Here is a 20,219-nt window from a genome sequence, read left to right as displayed (position 1 = left end):
GGGGCACACGGGGAATGATCTTTACCAAAAGATTAAGTATTACGAGTCCTCTTCTTTGTGCCTCTTCAGTTTTCGCATTGAAATAATCGCCCGTTTTCTGAAGCTGGGACATTTGAAAGACTAACGTAAGAGTAATGGGGAGGGAATGTGTTCCTCCCCACAAGACCATTTACTACTTCTTTACTGCTTAACCTCACCCCCACTTTCCCCCTCTGTCTCCGATATTGTCCAGTTGCCAATTTTTTCAACAAGGGTCTTATTTGTGCTGGGAACATCTGGCTGAACAGAACTGTCCAGACTGTGAAGTCCAAGTTACAAGATGGAAATGCAGGCAGGACACTCTTCCCTCCCCGCCATCCTCCAGCCTTCTCTTGTGTCCTGCCAAGAGGCTTGTTTTGACTACACTCTCTCCACATCTGGGTTTTGTCTTTGGTAATTATGTGTACAAGTCACCTGAGGCTACAGGCCTGCAGTGGCTGACAGCCAGAGAGCATTCTTTCTGTCCTCCCATGAAATGGGTTTGTGCTTTGGGAGCAGGATGGGCTGGTGGTAAAAAGACCTACCACAGTCAAAGTTCGGAACCCTAAGCTTGCAAGTCAGGCTGAAAGAAAGAAAGAAAAAAACCACACTGGAGTTGAAATAAATAACTCTATTTTCTGAAAGACGACCCAAAGAGATGTTGGATGGGTAGAAACAAGGAATAAGCAGCCGCAAAAGTCAAGGCACTTTGATATAATGTACAGAACATTAATACATTTTTTTTTCCTGACAATAATTCGCTGGAGCATCCTGGAAGATTTCACCCTGCTCCTGGGCATGTCGAACAAACAACTTGAAATGGCTAAGAAAGGGTTCCCTGAGCATGTGAGGAGAGGCTTTGTTCCTACGAGGGAATGGAAATTTCCCAGCAGCCTTTGCTGTGGCCCAGGTGAATTTGGAACTGCATCCCTCATTTACCCCACATGGTACACCTGAGAAACTACATTAACAGGACCCTGAATTAATTAACCTAATGAACTACTGTAATGTTTGGATGGCACTGACCTTCAGAAACATCCTGCAGAGAGAGAGAAGAGTACTGGTCAACTCTATGGGGTGGGGCGGGGGACACATCTTATATACTTTATTCCTCTTTTTTTGCAGAATATAGAGTATAGAAATATCTGTTGTAAAGCTCCTCTTCAGTTTGAAACTGTTGTACATCCCATGATGTTCTATTTTGAGCCACTCCGTGGTTCCTTATCGTAGAATGTACTGCGCAGCCAAAGAGGGTGGCACAAACTACGTTTCTACCACAAACTGGTGCTAAAGATAAACCTTCTTCCCTAATACTGCTTAGTGGTACAGAAAGAGGGAGGACCCTATTTCCCCATCAACTCTGCTTACAGTCTTGGAGATCGGAGGGGGGGGAATGACTTCTCACCTGAGGAAGGAAGGAAGACTCTTGAAGGGCTAGCTGTTTGAGTCACTTACCCCTGGGAAAGAAGGAAACCAAAAGGAAGACAGGGCGTAAATTCTATTCCCTTTTTATTCCACTAGAGGTCAACACATCACCCTAGCATCAGATGGCCTTATTACTTTGCCTTCACTCACCACCAGGGAATTTGTATCGCTTGAGTTTGCCCCGTGTTGCTCTCCCATAGCCAACCACTATAGATATGGGGTGATCAAGCCTTCATGGTTCATGAGACAGAGAGAATCACTCCTCTTCTGTTTCCTCACCTCTGGGATCCATGATAACAGAAGCTGGCATTAGACTGTTATCCTACCATCTTTCCTGCAGAGGAAACTAGGCCACAGGCCCTGGTCTGTTGTCAACTCTTAAGGTGTGACCTACTGGCGAAGAAGACACCTCTCATCGGAGAGATCATCCTCTGCTTCTTCATTCTCACAGTCAGGTTCAGCCACATTCTCAGCCTCCCGAGCCCTACGCTCCCCTATACTGCTCCCTAAACCAGCCCCCACTCCTCCTCCAACGAGTGCAAAGGTGCCCGCCCCGGCCATAGTCCCAATGGCAAAGGTAGCGGCCGTACCGGTGCTCAGCACAATGGCTTCTGCAGCCAACATGGCCGCTGCGACGCCAGCTCCAACGGCCCCTCCGGCTAATCCCACAGCGCCTACCCCGATGGCTATCCCAGCTTTGAGGGCGTGGGATTTGTATCGATGGCTGTAGCGCTCTAGGAAATCTTTCGTGTCAGCCTGCAGGTGAGATTCTAGTAGTGAAGTAACATTGGTCCTATCCAGCTCATCGCCCTGCAACGCCATCTCACACTGTCGGACCAGCTCCCGCTGCTTTTCTAGGACGCGCTTTGTCATGGAGCTCGGAGTCACTCGCAGGCCTGCAACCATGGGGCGTGAGAGGAGCTCCTGAGATGAGGGCAGAAAGATGAGAAGATTAGAGGATCGGGTTAGAGGGAAAAGAAAGAGGTACCAATAAATTTCATCCTAAAATACAATAATCTCCTCCATAATCCTCACCCTACTTTTCTTGACAGATAACAATTGGTTCTGTAGTTACCGTATTTTTTGCACCATAAGATGCACTTTCCCCCCACAAAACAGGGGGGTGGAAAGTCTGTGCGTCTTATGGAGCGAAGAAAACAGATTATATTTTCCTGTTTTCTTCTCCTAAGAAATTGGTGCGTCTTATGGAAAGGTGTGTCTTATGGAGCGAAAAATACGGTAGCTTTGTAGCTGATTAGAGATTGAAAGACATGTACTCTGTCCAGCACTCTAGAGTCTAGATTAATGGTTCCCAGCCGTTGATCCCCACATGCTGTTTGACTACAAATCATTAGAAATCCTGGCCAGCACAACTAGTGCTGTGGGAGTTTTTAGTCTGATAACATCTGGGAATCCAAGGTTGGAAACCACTGATGGACCATAATAGTTTCTTATCCTCATTCTAAATAATTATTTCCAAAGCTATAAAATGCTAATATTTCAAATCCCTCCGACATTACCAATCCATACCTCCCTAGACCTCTTTTAAGACTGGAGCTTTTCTGGTTGCTTCCAGATGAACCTTCTATTGTTAATCATCTTAAATCTTCCTCCACTTGTAACCTCCTTGTGCTTTCTCCCGATTATAATTCCTTTTAACTCTTTCCAACAATAAATAAGGAAGCAAGCAAGCAATGGAAAGTTTCAAAGGGGTTCATTCTTTTTTTGACTGACACTGTTAAGAACCTTCTATCTAGAACAACCTCTCCTGAATCTAAAGCACCCAGCATTTCCTCTCTGAGAACAAAGCTTCAGGACCTTTACAACATTTCATTTCACCGTCTAGAGATCTGCCTGTGATGCATTTTAGGGAATCTCTTATCCCACACTCGGACTCCATCCTTTGATACTATATTTTCATTTTAAGCCCACCCCTTCCCGCCAGATACCCCCCTTCCAAACATGGTTGCTACTCCTAAGCCAACTTCAGTAAAAACAGTCTTCTTCAACCTGATGCCTTCTTGGTATGCCGGACTGCAACTTTCATCGTCCCCATTAACATGCTGGTGAGAATAAGAGGCCATCTAGTCTAACACCTGGAAGGTTTCAGATGGTGGGAGGCTGAGTTAATTACATTGAGAACTTCCACTCCTAAAGCTAGATTGATCCCTGAATTCCAACGAACACAAGTCTCACATTAGAATCTGTTCTACCACAAGTATCTTGCATGTTGTAATTAGTTCTTTCACTCAGAGCTGGCCCACAGTCTTGTTCACAGTGAATCTTTCCCCCTTCCCATAAATCCACTTATGCCCTGTCCCTCCTTCTGTTCTTACCTGCTCTTTGATGAAATCTGCAAATTCCCTCTGTAGAGTGTCCCGGGTGTCCAAATTGTGTATGGTGATGGCCAGCTATGGTGAAGGCAATGGAGAGGAAAAAAATGCAAATGTGTTTATGGTGGTGGTGGGAGGGTTTACTGATTCCCCTTCAGTCCTCTCAAATCTTGCAGCCAGAAGAGGCAGAGGGGAACAAAGACTAGGAAGGAAGGAGATTCAGCAAGTGTGTCAACCCCTTGGATATGACATGTATCTGGTGCTGAAAGAACTGGATCAACTGGACTTCTGTTATCAATAGAAGTGGAAACTTTTCCCCATGGACTTCCAAGGTGGGAACACATCCTTGAAAGTACAGCCTTCCATTTTGAAGGGCAACCAGACAACCACCTTTGAATCAGACTTGTCCACCATGGGATAGGCAGTCCAGTCTGATTTAAAGGTAAAGAAGAGAAAGATACTCAAAAGGAGGGACATCAGGGACCCTGAAACTTCCGCATGCCCAGTGAGCACTGGGACAACAGACTCAGCAGGCATGCAAATCACTTTTCTGTACTTCTGTGAGATATGATAATGTTGTTTAAATTATAAAAAAATGCTTATAATTTTGCATCCGAATATACAAACTGGCATATGCAATTTGCAAAGCATCCTCTTTGCCATTTTTGATGATGTCTAGATGTCTCATGGACCTCTCAATCTACATTTCAAAGATTATCTATCTTCTTGTGCCCTCCTTTCTTGAAATTCATGGGGCTGCACAACAAGGGTCCTCAGAGGACGATTATCCAGACACTAAACAGGCCCAGATATGCTTAGCTTTAGCAAGGATGCTCTGGCACCTGTCTGTAGCCCAGCCAGTGGCCACAGTGACCTCAGCTACAGTTTCTCCCTGAGATAAACAAACTGGAGGACCAACCTATGAAGAAGGAAGTCCAGTGGCCGAACAAAAATGGAAGGAAGGAAGGAAGGAAGGAAGGAAGGAAGGAAGGAAGGAAGGAAGGAAGGAAGGAAGGAAGGAAGGAAGGAAGGAAGGAAGGAAGGAAGGAAGGAAGGAAGGAAGAGTACAAGCACTTTCACTGTGAGCATCATCTGTTTGCATCTGAGATAGTAGTAAAATGGGAAAATTGGTACCTGTGTGACTGAGGAGAAGCCAAACTGATATTGCCTCATGAGACCTGAGAAGTTCTAAAAAGGTGAAAAAGGAGTGAAACTTGAGGTTGATATTTACACAACTAATTCCATTAAATGACAGATATAGAGTCTACCTCCAAATGCATCATGGGTGGGTACGCACGCACATGCACACACACAGACACACACACACACAAATATATGTTTCACTCTTCCACAGTCAAGAACTGTACTCAATGCCGTGGAACAACAAGGGTATAATAGCCTTAAGTAAGTAAATAAACATCTGGTGGCTCAGGTATCTGGTTGTGGAGCCAAATGTTGGGAGTTTGATTCCCCACGGTGCCTTGTGTGAACAGAAACAGCTGTGTGGCCTTGGGCAAGTTGTACACTTCCAGGGTACCCCCACAAAAAGGGAATGACAAACTACTCTTGTGTATTCATTACCTGGAAAACCCTGAAAAAGAGTCACTGTAAATCAGAATTGACTTGATAGCACATAATTAAGCAAGTAAACACATTCACATAAGGCAGCGCTTAGAAAAGCAACACAAGTTGGGGGATCATAGAAATTGTGGTCCAAAATATACTTTTTTCAAGCTCTGCTATGAATACAGGATAAACAAACTGCCTGCTGGGAGTGCTGCCAAGTCCCCAAAATAACTGGATTTTGGCAGCAAATCCTGAGAGCAGGAGGTAAGCTTAGGTTTTGCTAGGCTCATGCTAATACATGACATGCCAAGGGGAGAAAACAATACCACTGAGTTACATTGGTGTGCCAGACCTAGACAAGCCCAATACAGCATGTCTCCCATTAACGACTTCTTGGAGGGAAGGGACAGTTCCCGCTTCTCTTCTCTTGATTGGCAGTAGGGACGGTTGGATTAACAAGGCTACACTTGACCTGAATGGTGAATTAAGTAAGGAGCAGAGGTTTCGGTGGTATTGCTAGATCATTTTCTTCCAGCTTCTTGTGGGGTATCAAACAATCCCAAGCCATTTCCAGACTCGAATCAGCCAAGCAGGATGGGGCTGTCCTTTGCCTATGGTGAGCTCATTGAGACACACAGTTTCAGGACAATCCATAAATTCAAGCACCCAGCACTGAATCAATACATATTTTTCCCTGCTGGAGGCTGATGACAAGCTGTCCCTTTCCAATGCCACATACAGGAGCTGGTGGAATGCCAGGATGGGCCACAAGGATGGAGCAACTGGTGGTTTGTTTCAGGGCACCAACATTTAGAGAGCAACAAAATCTGAAGGTGACTCTACTGGTGAATGTTCCTGCATCCCATGGTTCTCCAGCCTTCTCTATCTTTGGATGGGAAAGGGAAAGGCTACATTTTCTTCTTCCTTTGTCATGGGGAGCTTGTGCCCATGACTCAGTAGGAGGGTAGGAGAAAGTGCTTCTTGTCCCAGGTGCCAAAATGACCAGCCATCCAGCTTGCCAACCATCTGGCTATATATAGTGCTGCTGGAATGAAAAGCTGCTTCACCACTGGTGACTGGATAGCATCTTCCACTGCACCAGTGAGCCTCGCAGTCGCTCCTGGGGCACAAGGCAGGATATGTGGTACACAACTCTCAACTAGAGATGGGCTAGAAACACAGATTCAGCAGTTTGTGCTGATTTGTTCTGAACAGGCATTCAGCACTTCCCAGCCTCACTTCCATTGGCAGGCGCCTACTTAGAGGCAATGTCCTGGCTTCCCTGGCCCACTTTGTCCAGGCGCTGCCTCTGAGTGGGCGCCCATGAGCAGAGGCAGAGTTGAGGAGCACCAAAGACCTGTTTGGCCACTAAACATAGCAGCACGGATCGCCAAATGATTGGCTTGTGCCCATCTTGGCTCTCAACCTCTTGCCCTTCCTCTAGGCTCCACATCGTTGTCATTTAGTCGTGTCCGACTCTTCGTGACCCCATGGACCAGAGCACGCCAGGCCCTCCTATCTTCCACTGCCTCCCGGAGTTGTGTCAAATTCATGTTAGTAGCTTCAATGACACTGTCCAACCATCTCGTCCTCTGTCGTCTCCTTCTCCTCTTGCCTCCACACTTTCCCAACATCAAGGTCTTTTCCAAGGAGTCTTCTCATGAGATGGCCAAAGTATTGGAGCCTCCGCTTCAGGATCTGTCCTTCCAGTGAACACTCAGGGTTGATTTCCTTCAGAATGGATAGGTTTGTTCTTCTTGCAGTCCAGGGGACTCTCAAGAGTCTCCTCCAGCACCACAATTCAAAGGCATCAATTCTTCGGCCCCTCAGCTTTCTTTATGGTCCAGTTCTCACTTCACTCCACATAACAGCTGCCTAACAACAGAGCTGGCTCTGGCCAGCAGTCCTCCCTCCCACCCACCTTCTTTGCTTACTCAAAATAAAAGCATTCCTTTTTTGCTAACATCATGTCACAAAACCCCCCACATCCCTTGGCTACAGTAAATCAAACCTGCATTAAAGTCAGGGGCCAAGTCAACCCTAGAAAATTGGCACCAGATCTGTTCACACATTCACAATACCAGTCCCATAACCTCCTGTCCACTTAGGGATATCATTTCTTTTTCTCTGTCCATAAAATTTTTGTGAGAAGCAGAAACACGTTCTACTGTCTGTGCACCTCAGAACCTTGATACTGCATCACTCACCTTTATCTTGGAGGCAAGTTGTGCCCCTGTGAGGGCTGCCCCTTCCCAGTTTCTCTTCACATGCATTGCAGCTGATCTGGCTAGGTCATTCCCATAATCCCTCAGACATTCCCTAAAATCATCATCCATGTCTGGAAGAGATTAGCCAAACAGTTGGGGAAGAGGAATAGTTAGTAGGGCAACATCTGCACAACTTCTCCCTCTAGTGGTCATATGACTGCAGCAAAAATAATCAAGAATCTTAATCAACTATTAAGTTTTATTTGCCACAAATGTTTGTAGACATCAAATACTCAAGAGTATGCCATTCAAACCACTGTTGATTGTAACAAAAGTTTACTTATGAGCCTCATGTTCGTATCCCCACTGGTTCTGTTCTAATAATACATTTTTACTAATCATGGATTTTCAGATTTTTCTGGACTATATTCAGAGAGTTCCATCTGACATACAGACACCTAAATGGGACTCACCTAGGAGAAAGGCCTAAATTGGAAGACTGTGCGGCCTAGCTAGGCCTAGCTCTCCCTAGCATCCCGTTCAAAAAGGAATCTCTTAGCCATCACTGGGCAGTGTCCTTTCTGAACAGGTATGTAGGCAGAGCTAGGCCACAAAGCCTCCCAAGTTTAGGCCTTTCTCCCAGGTGAGTCAAACATAGCTGCCTATAAGTCAGGTGGAACTCCCAGGATGAAAGAAAAGTGAGTTTAAAAATAATTGGTAAAAGGTACTCGTTATTTGTCACTTTTTTCTGCTCTTGCCAGGTTCCTCTGGATTCCTTTCTGGAGCTAAAAACCAACCTTCCTGCCAGTGGAAAAATATGGATATCATATTGTTTGGCTCTGCCATCTTTTTCCTGTGGGGTTAAGAACAGTTAAACACACCCTCCCCAGGACCTTTACTCTGATCTTCATCTGAACTTCCGCCAAGAAGAGTGAACTGCTTAACTCCTTTGCTACGATACAATTACACATCTTACACATCTTTTGTGGTTATTTAGCCGTGAGGGACATGCTAAGTCCAGGATCTGTGTTGGCTGTTGCTTAATTAGTTGCAGAGATCATCCCTGTGATTGCTGAACAAAGGAAGTGGAAAATTGGGGAACAGCTGGAGTATTTGGAGAGACAGCTCTAAGAGGCAATCTGTGTTACAACAGAGGTGGAGAATCCTCTTTTGTTAAAGGGAGGCCACTGGTCTATGGGAGAAGTCAACCTCAGACAAATCCAGGGCCAGGAATGACTGAAGTCTGTAGCATTTTGAGTTACACAGCTTGCTTTTTCTCTTGATCCATCCCCTCCCTCTGCCCATACTTGTGGGCATGTGTGTGGACACTCACCCACATACAGAAAGGCAGTTCATGAACCAATCAGAAAGCTACCAGTTCCCCCCCAAAAAAGAGTTAAATACTGCTTCACTTTTGTGGGGGCTGTTGATTAAACTCAAGGTCTTGTGCTTTCGGCATATCGCTAGAAGTCTCACAGGAAAAAGACAGCAAGTCTTGGAAAACCTAAGCAGGAAAGGAGGAAGACCTAACATCGGATGGATTGACTCTGTAAAGGACGCCATGGCCTTGAGTTTGGAAGAGCTGAGCCGGGATACTAGCAAAAAGGATCTTTCAAAGGTCACTAATTTATAAACTCGCCAGAAACAACTTGGTGGCAAGGCTGCATGATCTCCTGGGGCCATCAGAAGGAGCCACCGGGGAGACACTTTTGCAAGAAGTACCTGGAAGAATGAATGCAAGCAGGTGGTGAGGAATCTCTGAACCTCCAGATGTTGTTCTGTACCATCAAGTCGCTTCTGGCTTACGGCAACCCTACAAAACGAGCAGCTTCCAAAATGTCCTGTCCTCAACTGCCTGCTCAGCTCTTGTAAACTCAAGACTCTGGCTTTCTTTAGGGAGTCAGTCTGTCTCATATTTGGTCTTCCTCTTTTTCTGCTGCCTTTAACTTTTCCCAGCATCATTGTCTGTTGCAGAGAATCCTGCCTTCTCATTACGCGTCCAAATTAGGATAGCCGGAGTTTCAATATTTTTGCCTCCAGAGGTAGTTCAGGCTTGATTTGATCAAGGACCACATAATACCATGGGGATATTACAACCTTGACTTTTTTAAAAAAAAGAAAGCACATTACTTATCACACATCTCTGTAGTTCAAATTATGTGTTGGAGGGACTATATGGACTTTTTAAATACCATTCCAGAGCGCTTAGAGTACTCTCTGGGCAGTTTACAATTTAATTATGAAGACTATACATTCCCCTCCCCAGTGACTTGGGTACTCAATTTACCCACCACAGAAGGATGGAAAGCTGAGTCAGCCTCAAGCTGGCTACCTGGGATTGAACCAGGGTCGTGAGCAGAGTTTTTGCTGCAGTACTGCAGTTTAACCACTGCATCACGAGGCTCTTTTCATTTTCACAAAAAAGGACAGCTCCCCATATTTGACATCATAGGTGGCTTGTGACATGCTAACTCCAGGAGTGAGGAGAGTAGTAGAGGGGGAGACAGGATTAAGCTGCTTTTAAGGCAGTGGGGGAAACCACACCTGTTTGGATGAGAAGCCATCATGCTTTAAAATATTAAAATGAAATATATGAGAAAGTCCAGTCTCTGCTTCAGGAAAAGGATTGAATTAATCTAACCCTTTTTTGAGTCTGTGGTAAAAAAATTTTTAGAAAAAGCCACTGCAGAAAGAAAACTCATAAAGATATCACATACTCCTGCATGATAAACTGAAAGACAGTTTTATAGAACCAATGCTCCACCCCGTGGTGGAAAGATGAACAGCTTCTGTTTTCCATGGACCTAAACCTGGAAAGTTTGCCTCTTTAAGGCATTTTAATCCCTTGCTTTGGAATTTTGCACATGGATCATCCAGAGATCTAGGAGACAGATATATGTGGGAAGAAATATGGAAGTGGGAGAATGCTAGGAGATGAAGGTTTTGTCATGTGGAGAACTTCCATTAATAATGAAGGGTCTTCAAAAAAACAACAACAGTTCTTCATGTGAGAAGGATTTATAATTTTATAATCTCAGAACTGCAGGGCTGTTCTGGATCACCACATCCAGCATGTGTTAAGGAGACACAGTGGGAAATCGAACTTCCAATCTTTCGCTTTGCAGCTAGATGCCTAAACCACTTAACTATCCAGCAGGGCTATCCAGTCGGACGGCAACAGATAGGGCCAGACCTAGATTAATTAATGCAGATTAATTCCGCCTCAATCCATAAAGCTTGAAAGGTTGTGAGTTCAATTCCCCACTGTGCCTCTCTAACACAGGCTGAACTCTGTGATCTATAGGATCCTTTTCAGCTCTGCAATTGTGAGATTATAGTGGTGCCTTGCTTAACGAGTGCTTCGTTTAATGACTAATCTGCATAGTGACAATGTTTTTGCGATCGCAAAGGCGATCGCATTGCGATGTTTTAAATGGTAAAATATCGCTTTGCGATGATTGGTAAGCTGTTTCGCTTATCGATTTTTGCATAGCGATGATTTTAGAACAGCTGATTGGTGGTTCCAAAATGGCCACTGGGTAAAAAAATGACCGCCCGCTGTGTTTTTGCGCCCATTCCTTGCTTACCCGGCAGTGAAAATGGTGGCCGTATGGAGGATTTTCGCTTAAAGGTGAGTTTTTTTTGCCCATAGGAACGCATTAAATGGGTTTTAATGCATACTTATGGACTTTTTCTTTCCGTATAATGACAAATCCGCATAGCGATGATTTTTCCGGAATGGATTATCGTCGCTATGCAGGGCACCACTGTACTTTGAAATAGAAGTTGGATAACCACCTGACAGATGCGTTTCAATAGGAATTTCCTGCTTTGGTAAGGGGCTGGATTTGATGACCCTTGAGATCCCTTCCACTCTTCTATGATTCAAGATTACCATTCCCCCATGGTGGCTCACGGATTCTTGGTCTTGTAGTCTGAAAAACAACAGGTTGATACTCTGGAAGAGGAAAATAAATAACAATACTAGCGAGGTCTTTACCTGCTAGGGTGCCCTCAGTTTCCACCACCACTTTCTTGCCAGGGAACGGCATCAGGTAACAACGGGTGGTGGTCTTCTTGAGTGTCCCCAGGACTCGTGGGTGCTTGTTCGGTTGATTCTCCAGCCTCTAACAGTGAAACATCAAAAGGAATTTAAAGGCTGCCATCTTAGAACCACAGCAAACCCGTTGTTCCTCTCTCGCGGATGACAGGTGGGCCCAGAGAGATGCCAGAATTAAATTCCAATCAAGTTTTGATAATAATTTATTACAATTCAAAAATTTCTTCAAAGATGACAAGAACTTGAGATGGGGGGGGGGATTAAATAGTAGAAAATCTGAAACCTGACAATTCACCCTAGTGCAGCTTGTAACCTAAGACCAATATCCATCCTATTGGTAGTCCTAAGTAGAGTAGACCCATTGACTCAGGCAGATTTGTACAGGCCTTGACTTTGACATTCAGCAGTTGTTTCAGTGGATCTTGCTTAAATGGAAGTAGCAAGGGGATACTAGCTTGAAAATCTGCATTTTAACCCTGGTATATTTCAATATACCTGGCAGGGTAGCTGAGATCTTTAGGTATCTGGATGCAGAACCAGAGGTTGGGAGTTCAGTTCCCCACTGTGCATCACAGAAGAGCCGGATTGTGCAGCGTTGGGCAAATTGCACAGTCCCAGGATGCCCTCAGAAGAAGGGAATGGTAACCAACATTTGAGTATCCCCTATCCATAAAATCCCGAAAAGGGTTGTCGTAAGTCAGAATTGACCTGATAACACATGATATTTCAGCATGTTAGGACTGAATCTGATTTGTCGTATGTTTCCTCTGAGGAACTCGTTTTCAACAGAAACCTGCAAGTCAGGTACAACATGGTTCCCTTCATGCAAAGAGCGGTTGTGTGTATTCAAAGTGACCAGTGCAAATGAGAAAGAATTTTATTTCATATAGTTTTTGAAGCATTTATCGACATTTAGAAATCTTTATATTTGGAATGAAATGGCCCTGAGGACTTGCTTTCCTCAGCTGACCATCAGACAACCCAAAACCTGACAAATATCCTCATCTCTAGGTAGACCGCTTTATGGACTTCCTATTTTTTCCAATACCCTTGGAAATTAGCTGATACGAGAGAAGAACCAATTACCTCTCTGACATCTTGGAGATATTTCTGGCCTCCTTGGAGCCCATAGATGGGTGGGTAGAACCAGTCACGGACCAAGATGTCCAGATGCTGCAACAAGAACACAAGACAATCTGGATCCTGACAGCCATCCCTTTGCAATGTGCAGACAAAGACCAATTTCTCTGTTACACTGAAATACATGTTTACGGTTCTGGATCAAAACACTTTTATTATTATTCAAAAACACCAGGCACAGTCAAAATTATAAAAACATGGACAGGTATTATATAAAAGAACCAAAAACCTAAGTATCTCTTAAATATCAACACCGTATATATGTTGTTCCTAATATTGCCGTTTTTTGGAGCTCTGATGGTGTGATTTCTGAGATCTGCAACTGCTTATGATACTTATAGTACTTTTATTATTATTATTATTATTATTATTATTATTATTATTATTATTATTATTATTATTATTATTATTATTATTATTATTATTATTATTATTATTATTATTATTATTATTATTATTATTATTATTGCAATCATCATCATCAACAGATGTTGTTGTTCCAGTATCACAGCCAGCAACTTGGTTGCAGAAATGGAACATTGTGAAGGAAAGATTGGTGAAGGAAAGATTGTTTCAAAGGGTGCCGTATTTGGGGCTCATAACCCTCGGCAAACAATTGAACAGACCTGTAAGGAGATCATTAACGCAGTAAGTAAGGGATAGGGCAGAGGCAACTTCATTGGCATGCAGAGATGGGAAAGAAAAGAGTCAGGGAAAGAGATGCGGGTACCAGGCAGAGGAGCACAGAGCCGGGAGAGGCGGTGAGTGGGGATGGAAATTCAAGGAAACAAAGGGGCTCTTTGATGGGAGGCAAGACAGAGGGCCCTAACAGGACGGTAATGGTGGGAGGAGGAAAGGACAGCATGGAAGGAAGGGAAAAAAGGAACAACGCTTGTTACCTGAATGGACCTCAAATGGCAAGCACGCCCCACCGTCTCGGCAACATACACGAACATCTGTGGGGACAGAGGAAGCAGGAAGTGAGTCTGGGAAAGGATCTCTGAGCTCAGCCCATGAGATCCACTTCCCTCCCAGAGCCCAGGACGGAGGCCAAAATGACACTGTATCAATCAACAATGCTTATCTTGTGCAGTTTTTTTGGTGACGCTGCAGTTTGGTCTCACCCTTGCTGCGGTGAGCTTAGGACAGCGTGAGTGAGCTCGTCTCCATTTATCCTTGCAATAAGCTATACGATGAGACAAGGCTGAGAGAGAAAATGATGGGTCAAAGACTTGGTGCTTTTTGGCCCACAGCAACAGGGAATGAAGTATCTGACATACAGACACCTGCCAACCCATCAAAGAATTCAGTGACAAATCCTTTCAACCCAATCTATATCAGGGGCATGTGTTACACCAGGGTGACAAGACAGTTGGACAGCTGGTATGAAGATACAGTGGTGCCCCACTAGACGCTTACCCCATTAAATGATGAAATCGCTTGATGATGCCTTTTTCTGCGATCGCTATAGTGATTGCAAAACGATGTTTCCTATGGGTTTTTTTAATTTAATGACAATTAGGTCCCTGTGTCGCAAACCGATTGTTCGCAAGACAGTGATTTAAAACAGCTGATCAGCGGCTCGCAAAATGGCTCCCCGCTGTTTTCCAGACCTATTTACGCAAGACAGGGATTGCAAAATGGCTGCCCTATGGAGGATCTTCACTGCACGAGCAGGTATTTCCCCCACTGGAACACATTAACTGGTTTTCAATGCATTCCAATGGGGTTTTTATTTTCGCATGACGACAATTTCGCATGACAGCGATTTTAACGGAATGCATTATCATCGTCATGCGGGGCACCAATGTATAAGCAATCCAGGCTCCCATCCAATCTGAGCCATAAAGCTCACTGGGGATGCAATTTGGACCAACCATCTTCTCTCAGCCTGGCCTGCCTCGTAAGGCTGTTGTAAAGGCACAAGTAGGAGGAATAGTACTCTATACGTGGCCTTAAGCTCACTGGAATATTGACGGGATACAAATGCAGTCTGCAGAGAATGAAATGTATTTGCCACTGGGCAAACCAGCCTTGTGGGTGTCTCCATACCCTACTCACCTTCATTCAAATCTGAGGGTTGTCTCAGGAATTCCTTTTCTCCCAAGTGGCACAGGTGGGTGATTCTAGGGGCTTATTGTTATCCCTGCAGTGTGTGATCAACAGATGTTTGCTCTTCAAGCACTTTTTACCAACCTACGAACTCTGTGTTTGCAGCATATCAGATTGTGCTGATTGGGTAGGACCCAAATTTAGAGCAGGCTGAGTTAGGCAAAATGATCTTTGAGGGCTTCCAGTTCTGTTACACACTGAAACCTTTTTTTGTTTTTGCTCCAAACTGAGGGCTGGATAGCCCAGTGGTTTAGGCATCTGGCAGCAGAGCCAGAGGCTGGGAGTTCGATTCCCTGCTGTGCCTCCTGGGAAATAAGCCAGCCTATGTGGCCGTGGGCAAGCTGCACCGTCCCAGGGCACCCCCAGAAGAAGGGAATGGCAAACCATTTCTGTGTATTCTCTACCTGGAAAACCCTGGAAAAGGTCACCATAAGTCAGAATTGGTTTGAGGGGACATTTTATTATTATCATTATCATTATTATTAACCTGAAAGACCCAGGGGGGAAACTTAGTCCACATCCCCTCTTTTTAGCTTATGCAGAGAGGACCTGATTTCTCTACTCCAGTGGTTCCCAACTTTGGGTAACCCAGACGTTCTTGGATTGTAACTCCCAGAAACCCACCAGCATAGCAGATGGTGAAGGTTTCTGAGAACCGCCGTCCACAAACACATGGGTTACCCAAGGTTGGGAACCATTGTTCTACTCCATCCCTACCCACAGATGCTCTGTTTTCTCTACCACTCCTTATGAGAATTTATGACCTACAGGTGGAGAACCTCTGCCTCCCCAAATATTTTGGACCTTCACTCCAATCCGCCCAATCCAGTGTGTCCAGCTGTACGAAACGGAAGTCCATTCCGGAAGTCCAAAATACCTGGAAGTCTCAAAGGTCAGCACCCTATTCAAAAGGGTCACAACTCTACTCACTTCTAGGTATTCCAAGTCTGCGTCTTTCATTGTGGTGGCCACATTGAATATCTAGGAGAGAAGAGAGAGACAGAGCAAGGTGTCAGATGTTTGGAAGGCAGAGGCAGTAGAGGAAAGAACACAGATACAAGAGGAGGCATTGGGATCTGACAAGAACATACCTGATAAGAGCTGAGCAACATGGAAAAAGCTGAAAGCTTGACACTAGTTTCCTTGCTTCTGTCCACATCCATTGAACCCTCTGTGTCTACCAAGAACATGGCTACCTAGAGTTGTAGACAGTAGGATGAGATTTAATCAACCCTCAAAGGTTCATGACTCCATAAAGAGCAATGGATGGGTTTGGACAACAGCCTCCAATCCATGATGTAAAAGCTCAGGGATGGGGGGGGGGGGAATCATCTGGCATTGCATGTACCAACAGAGTTACTTCTTTTTCTAGTGTGGGAAATGTTTCTGCATGTGATGAGAAGGACTGCCAAAACATCAGGTTCAACACGAACAAAGGAAAGCAATAAAATGGAACTTGAAGGTAAAAGCGGAGTAGACTTTGTCTAAAAGGGCGGGATAGAAATCTAATAAATAAACAAATAAATAAAAATTTCAAACTTGCAGGCTCTGCTATACTATGTTTTGCAAAGACAAATTGAAGTTCTACCACTCACTGTCAGGATCTGGCCCACACCACCCTGGCAGCTGCAGGATCGGGGCCAGCCTGACCCAGGAATGGCCTAGTAGTGTTTGCAGACTCAGGCCCTGGCCTGTGTAGCAGCTGCTGAGCCACTCATGAGGTTCACCTGGAAGCCTGGAGGGAAGACCTATTTAAGGAGTGGTTCTCCATGCCAGAAGTTGCCTCAGCAACAATAGACTTTGGTTGTGCTTGTTGCCCCTGAACTTCAGAGTCCCCGTGTTCCAGTATTCTTGGATCTGCTCCTGTTTCTGCCTTGAACCCTGCATCTTGGTGCCTCTGCTTGGTCATGACCAACTGTGTGGTGAGTGTCTTTGGACTTGATACTCTATGTGGTAGACTAGGTCCTGGTGCCCTTGCTCCTGGGATATCTTGGACTATGACACTCAGATACAGATGCAAAAGTCACACACTTTGTATTTAAAAAGTATTACTGTATTTTTTTGCTCCATAAGATGCACCATTTTTTTAGGAGAAGAAAACAGGAAAATATAATGTTTTCTTTGCTCCATAAGACGCACAGACTTTCCACCCTGCTGTTTTGTGGGAAAAATGGTGTGAAAAATACGGTACTTCAGGAATTGTGACCCAAGTCCTTCATGCACCTATGATCCCACTCTTGATTGACTCTCCCTGCACTGAGTTTTCTTCACTTTAGCAAACACAGTGGGGGAGAGGGGCAGCCATTTTGTTATTGACATTGTCAAGTACTCCAGATGTTGCTGGCCATTTCCATGCCCCCCCCTTTAATCTACCTACTCGTTAAGGCTGGTGGGAGCTGCAATTCAGTAACATCTGAAGGGAAGCATTCTGCCCACTGCTGCACTGAACTCTTACTTTTCCATGTTCAGTGGAGATCCAAAACGGCTGACTCCATATCCATATCCCCTTGGTGGTGGTGGTAGGTCCTGGTCGCCACTCAAATCCCGCCAGGGGGTCATTTTCTTCACCCATCCATGAATCATCCTCAGCCACCTGCCAACAAGGAAGAAATGCAGGATTGTGTCTGAAAGCAAGAAGGATTCTGGTCCTAGGATGGAGAATTTGACATCCTTCCCTGGGGAGGAATCCTTCACTATTGAGGATAGCTCAGTGACTTAGGTCTCTGGCCGCAGAGTTCAATTCCCCAGTGTGCCTCCTTGAAAGGGGCTGGACTGGATGACCCATAGGGTCCCTTCCAACTTTGCAGTTCAAAGTTTATTTTTATTATTTTCAGACTAGCAGGTCATAGACTCCTTAGGTAGCCACAGGCATGTTTCTGATACCTTTAGCTCAAACCTAGGCACAACTTCCTAATGCCTCTAAGTTAAAGAATAGATCACTGGTTCTCAACCTCCAGTAGCCCAGGCATTCTTGGACTGCAACTCCCAGGAAGCACAGCTGGTGGTGAAGGCTTCTGGAAATCGCAACACAAGAACACCTGCGTTAGCCAAGCTTGGGGACGACAGCTATCTCTAAAACCTGTAGCAAGCATTAAGATTGCACTTTTTACTGTGCTCTGCCCAGAACCTCTTTCGTTTTCCCTCTGAGATTACACAGTGTTGTGTAATGTTTTCTATTTGTTGACTATTTAAGTATCTTCCAAGTGCCTCATAAAATTAAATAATGGGGAGAAATAAGTTTTGAACAAACAAAAGGATTTTTAAAGGTAGCTTTCTTAAATGTGTGGAAGAGAAAGGTAGTGTCTAGGCCATATCAATTAAAGCACAAAACAATTGTAAAATATAAATAAAATACAATAAAATAATTATAAAATATAAATACATTTTTCTGTATTTTGATTCAAAATATCTGCTGTCACAGACTGTCTACACAAAATGAAATCCTTGCAACCAGCAGCAGCAGCTTCTTTTTCCAACAGGAAACTAGGCCCAGCCTATCTTGGGCCATGTGGCCTTCCAGAGCGGTATTTTTCCAGGTGAGCACAATTTAAGCATACAGTCATGCCCCGCTGGATGATTACCACGTTTAACGACAAATCTGCTTAACGTTGAAGTTTTTGCAATCGCAAAAGCGATGTTTAGATTGGGTTTGTTTAATGACGATCGGTTCCCTGCTTCGGGAACCAATTTTTCGCTTTACAATGATCAGCAACAGCTGATCGTCGGGTTTAAAAATGGCCACCGGCTTTCAAAATGCCCCCCCCCCCACTGTTTTCTAGGATGGATTCCTTGCTATACAGGCACCGAAAATGGCCGCCATATGGAGGATCTTCGCTGGACAAACAGGTATTCAGCCCATTGGAACGCATTAACCAGGTTTTAATGGATTTCAATGGGTTTTTTAAAATTTCGTTTGACAATGTTTTCGCTCTACAGCGATTTTGCTGGAACGAATTAACATCATATATCATCTCTATATCCAGTAGGTGGATCTTCCAGAACGGAATAGTCTGGGATTTGGAGTCCAAACAAACACAAATGAACACACCTATTGACCACTCCCTACCAGATTCTTTGACGGATCCTTATTAATTGATTCTCAGAACAGACTGGCTCTCTCAACTGCCTCACTGCCAAAACATTCAAATCACACCAACCAATCAGCATTCAGCTCTTCAATCAGCATTGCAGGCCAACCATATTAGCGCTCAACTTGTGAATGTCTATTATTCAGGCATTCCCAGCCATCCATTATCAATGCCACTTACACTTGCACGACTGACAAGCATCGACAGAAACCCTGCCGCCACCACCCCAAACACATTATGACACTCACCAGGTTTTGGAATCGTCTCCGGAGGAAGTTCAGCAGGAAGGATTTGCCACGGCGCTGTTCACCAAGAATGGAGATCAGGCAGACTGGAGAATCCTTCACCTGACCTTCCTCCAAGCAAGAGCTTAGCACCGCCTCATCCAGGCAGAGATTTCCATTCTCATCCAGACCCACCAGCTGCACTGGTTCCCCCATCTGTGACAGCAGTATTGGTATCTCCTGAAAGAGGTATAACACAGTCAGGTCAAGAACACGCCCTATGCTCCATTCAGAATAAGCCTGGCCCATGGATCTGTGTTGGGAGGGAAACCAACACAGAGGCAGGGCTGGGCCAGATGAAGAAAGAGATGCCTTCTCATTCCTTGCATCAAATCTATGTTGACTGACTGTTGAATCTTAGATCCACCCCGACAATGCGAAGTATTATTGGCCGTAACAGAAGGCTCATGTTAGCTTTGGAGAACAAGGTAGGCCTTTTATTACCAATTTTTTACACTTCGCTACCACCTCCCACCATTTGTCAATCAAGGTGATTTCTTTGCTCTGCCTAGCACTCGGTGTGATCCTGCTGTTTTGGGACAGCTTCCTCACTATACAGGCAGCAAAAATGGCCGCCGCATGGAGGCTCTTCGCTGGACGGTGAGTTTCCAGCCCATTGGAACGCATTAAATGGGTTTCAATGGGTTTTTTTCCGCTTTATGATGTTTTCGCTTAACGGCGATTTTCCTGGAACGGATTATCATTGTTAAGCGAGGCACCACTGTAGTCAGTTAAAAAAAACACAACTCTGCCATTTAACATGCCACTCATTTTAGTAAATGAAACAGAAATAGATGGCAGTGAGTCCTACTTGTATTCTAGCATGGAATGAGTCAGATCCACACTTAGGATGGAGTCTTCATCTATGAGATCAATGGGATTCCACATAGTCATAATTAGCTTGCTTGCTTACCATGTGTCAGCCCTTAAGATGCTAATACCTGGACCCAACCTAACTGATTCTCCCAGGTGCCATATTAATGAAT

At 44.6% G+C, this 20,219-nt stretch overlaps 1 protein-coding gene across 3 annotated transcripts in view; it reads right to left on the bottom strand.

Annotated features, from left to right (window-relative positions):
* Positions 1-634: 634 nt before the first annotated feature.
* Positions 635-20,219, bottom strand: part of RNF112 (ring finger protein 112) — a 34,476-nt gene continuing 14,891 nt past the window's right edge. For all 3 annotated transcript variants that reach the window (XM_078378135.1, XM_073004501.2, XM_073004502.2), the window contains 11 exons: positions 19,198-19,413; positions 17,317-17,454; positions 15,953-16,057; positions 15,792-15,842; positions 13,649-13,705; positions 12,696-12,782; positions 11,550-11,676; positions 7,550-7,680; positions 4,911-4,964; positions 3,780-3,854; positions 635-2,367 (listed from right to left, as the gene is read on the bottom strand). In XM_078378135.1, coding sequence (XP_078234261.1) covers positions 1,834-2,367; positions 3,780-3,854; positions 4,911-4,964; positions 7,550-7,680; positions 11,550-11,676; positions 12,696-12,782; positions 13,649-13,705; positions 15,792-15,842; positions 15,953-16,057; positions 17,317-17,454; positions 19,198-19,413 — 1,575 coding nt within the window. In that variant the 3' untranslated portion in view covers positions 635-1,833. The remainder of the gene's footprint in view (positions 2,368-3,779; positions 3,855-4,910; positions 4,965-7,549; positions 7,681-11,549; positions 11,677-12,695; positions 12,783-13,648; positions 13,706-15,791; positions 15,843-15,952; positions 16,058-17,316; positions 17,455-19,197; positions 19,414-20,219) is intronic.

The sequence above is a fragment of the Pogona vitticeps genome, chromosome 6, assembly GCF_051106095.1.
Source record: "Pogona vitticeps strain Pit_001003342236 chromosome 6, PviZW2.1, whole genome shotgun sequence".
NCBI classification, from domain to species: Eukaryota; Metazoa; Chordata; class Lepidosauria; order Squamata; family Agamidae; genus Pogona; species Pogona vitticeps.
This window is presented reverse-complemented; position numbering and strand designations above follow the sequence as displayed.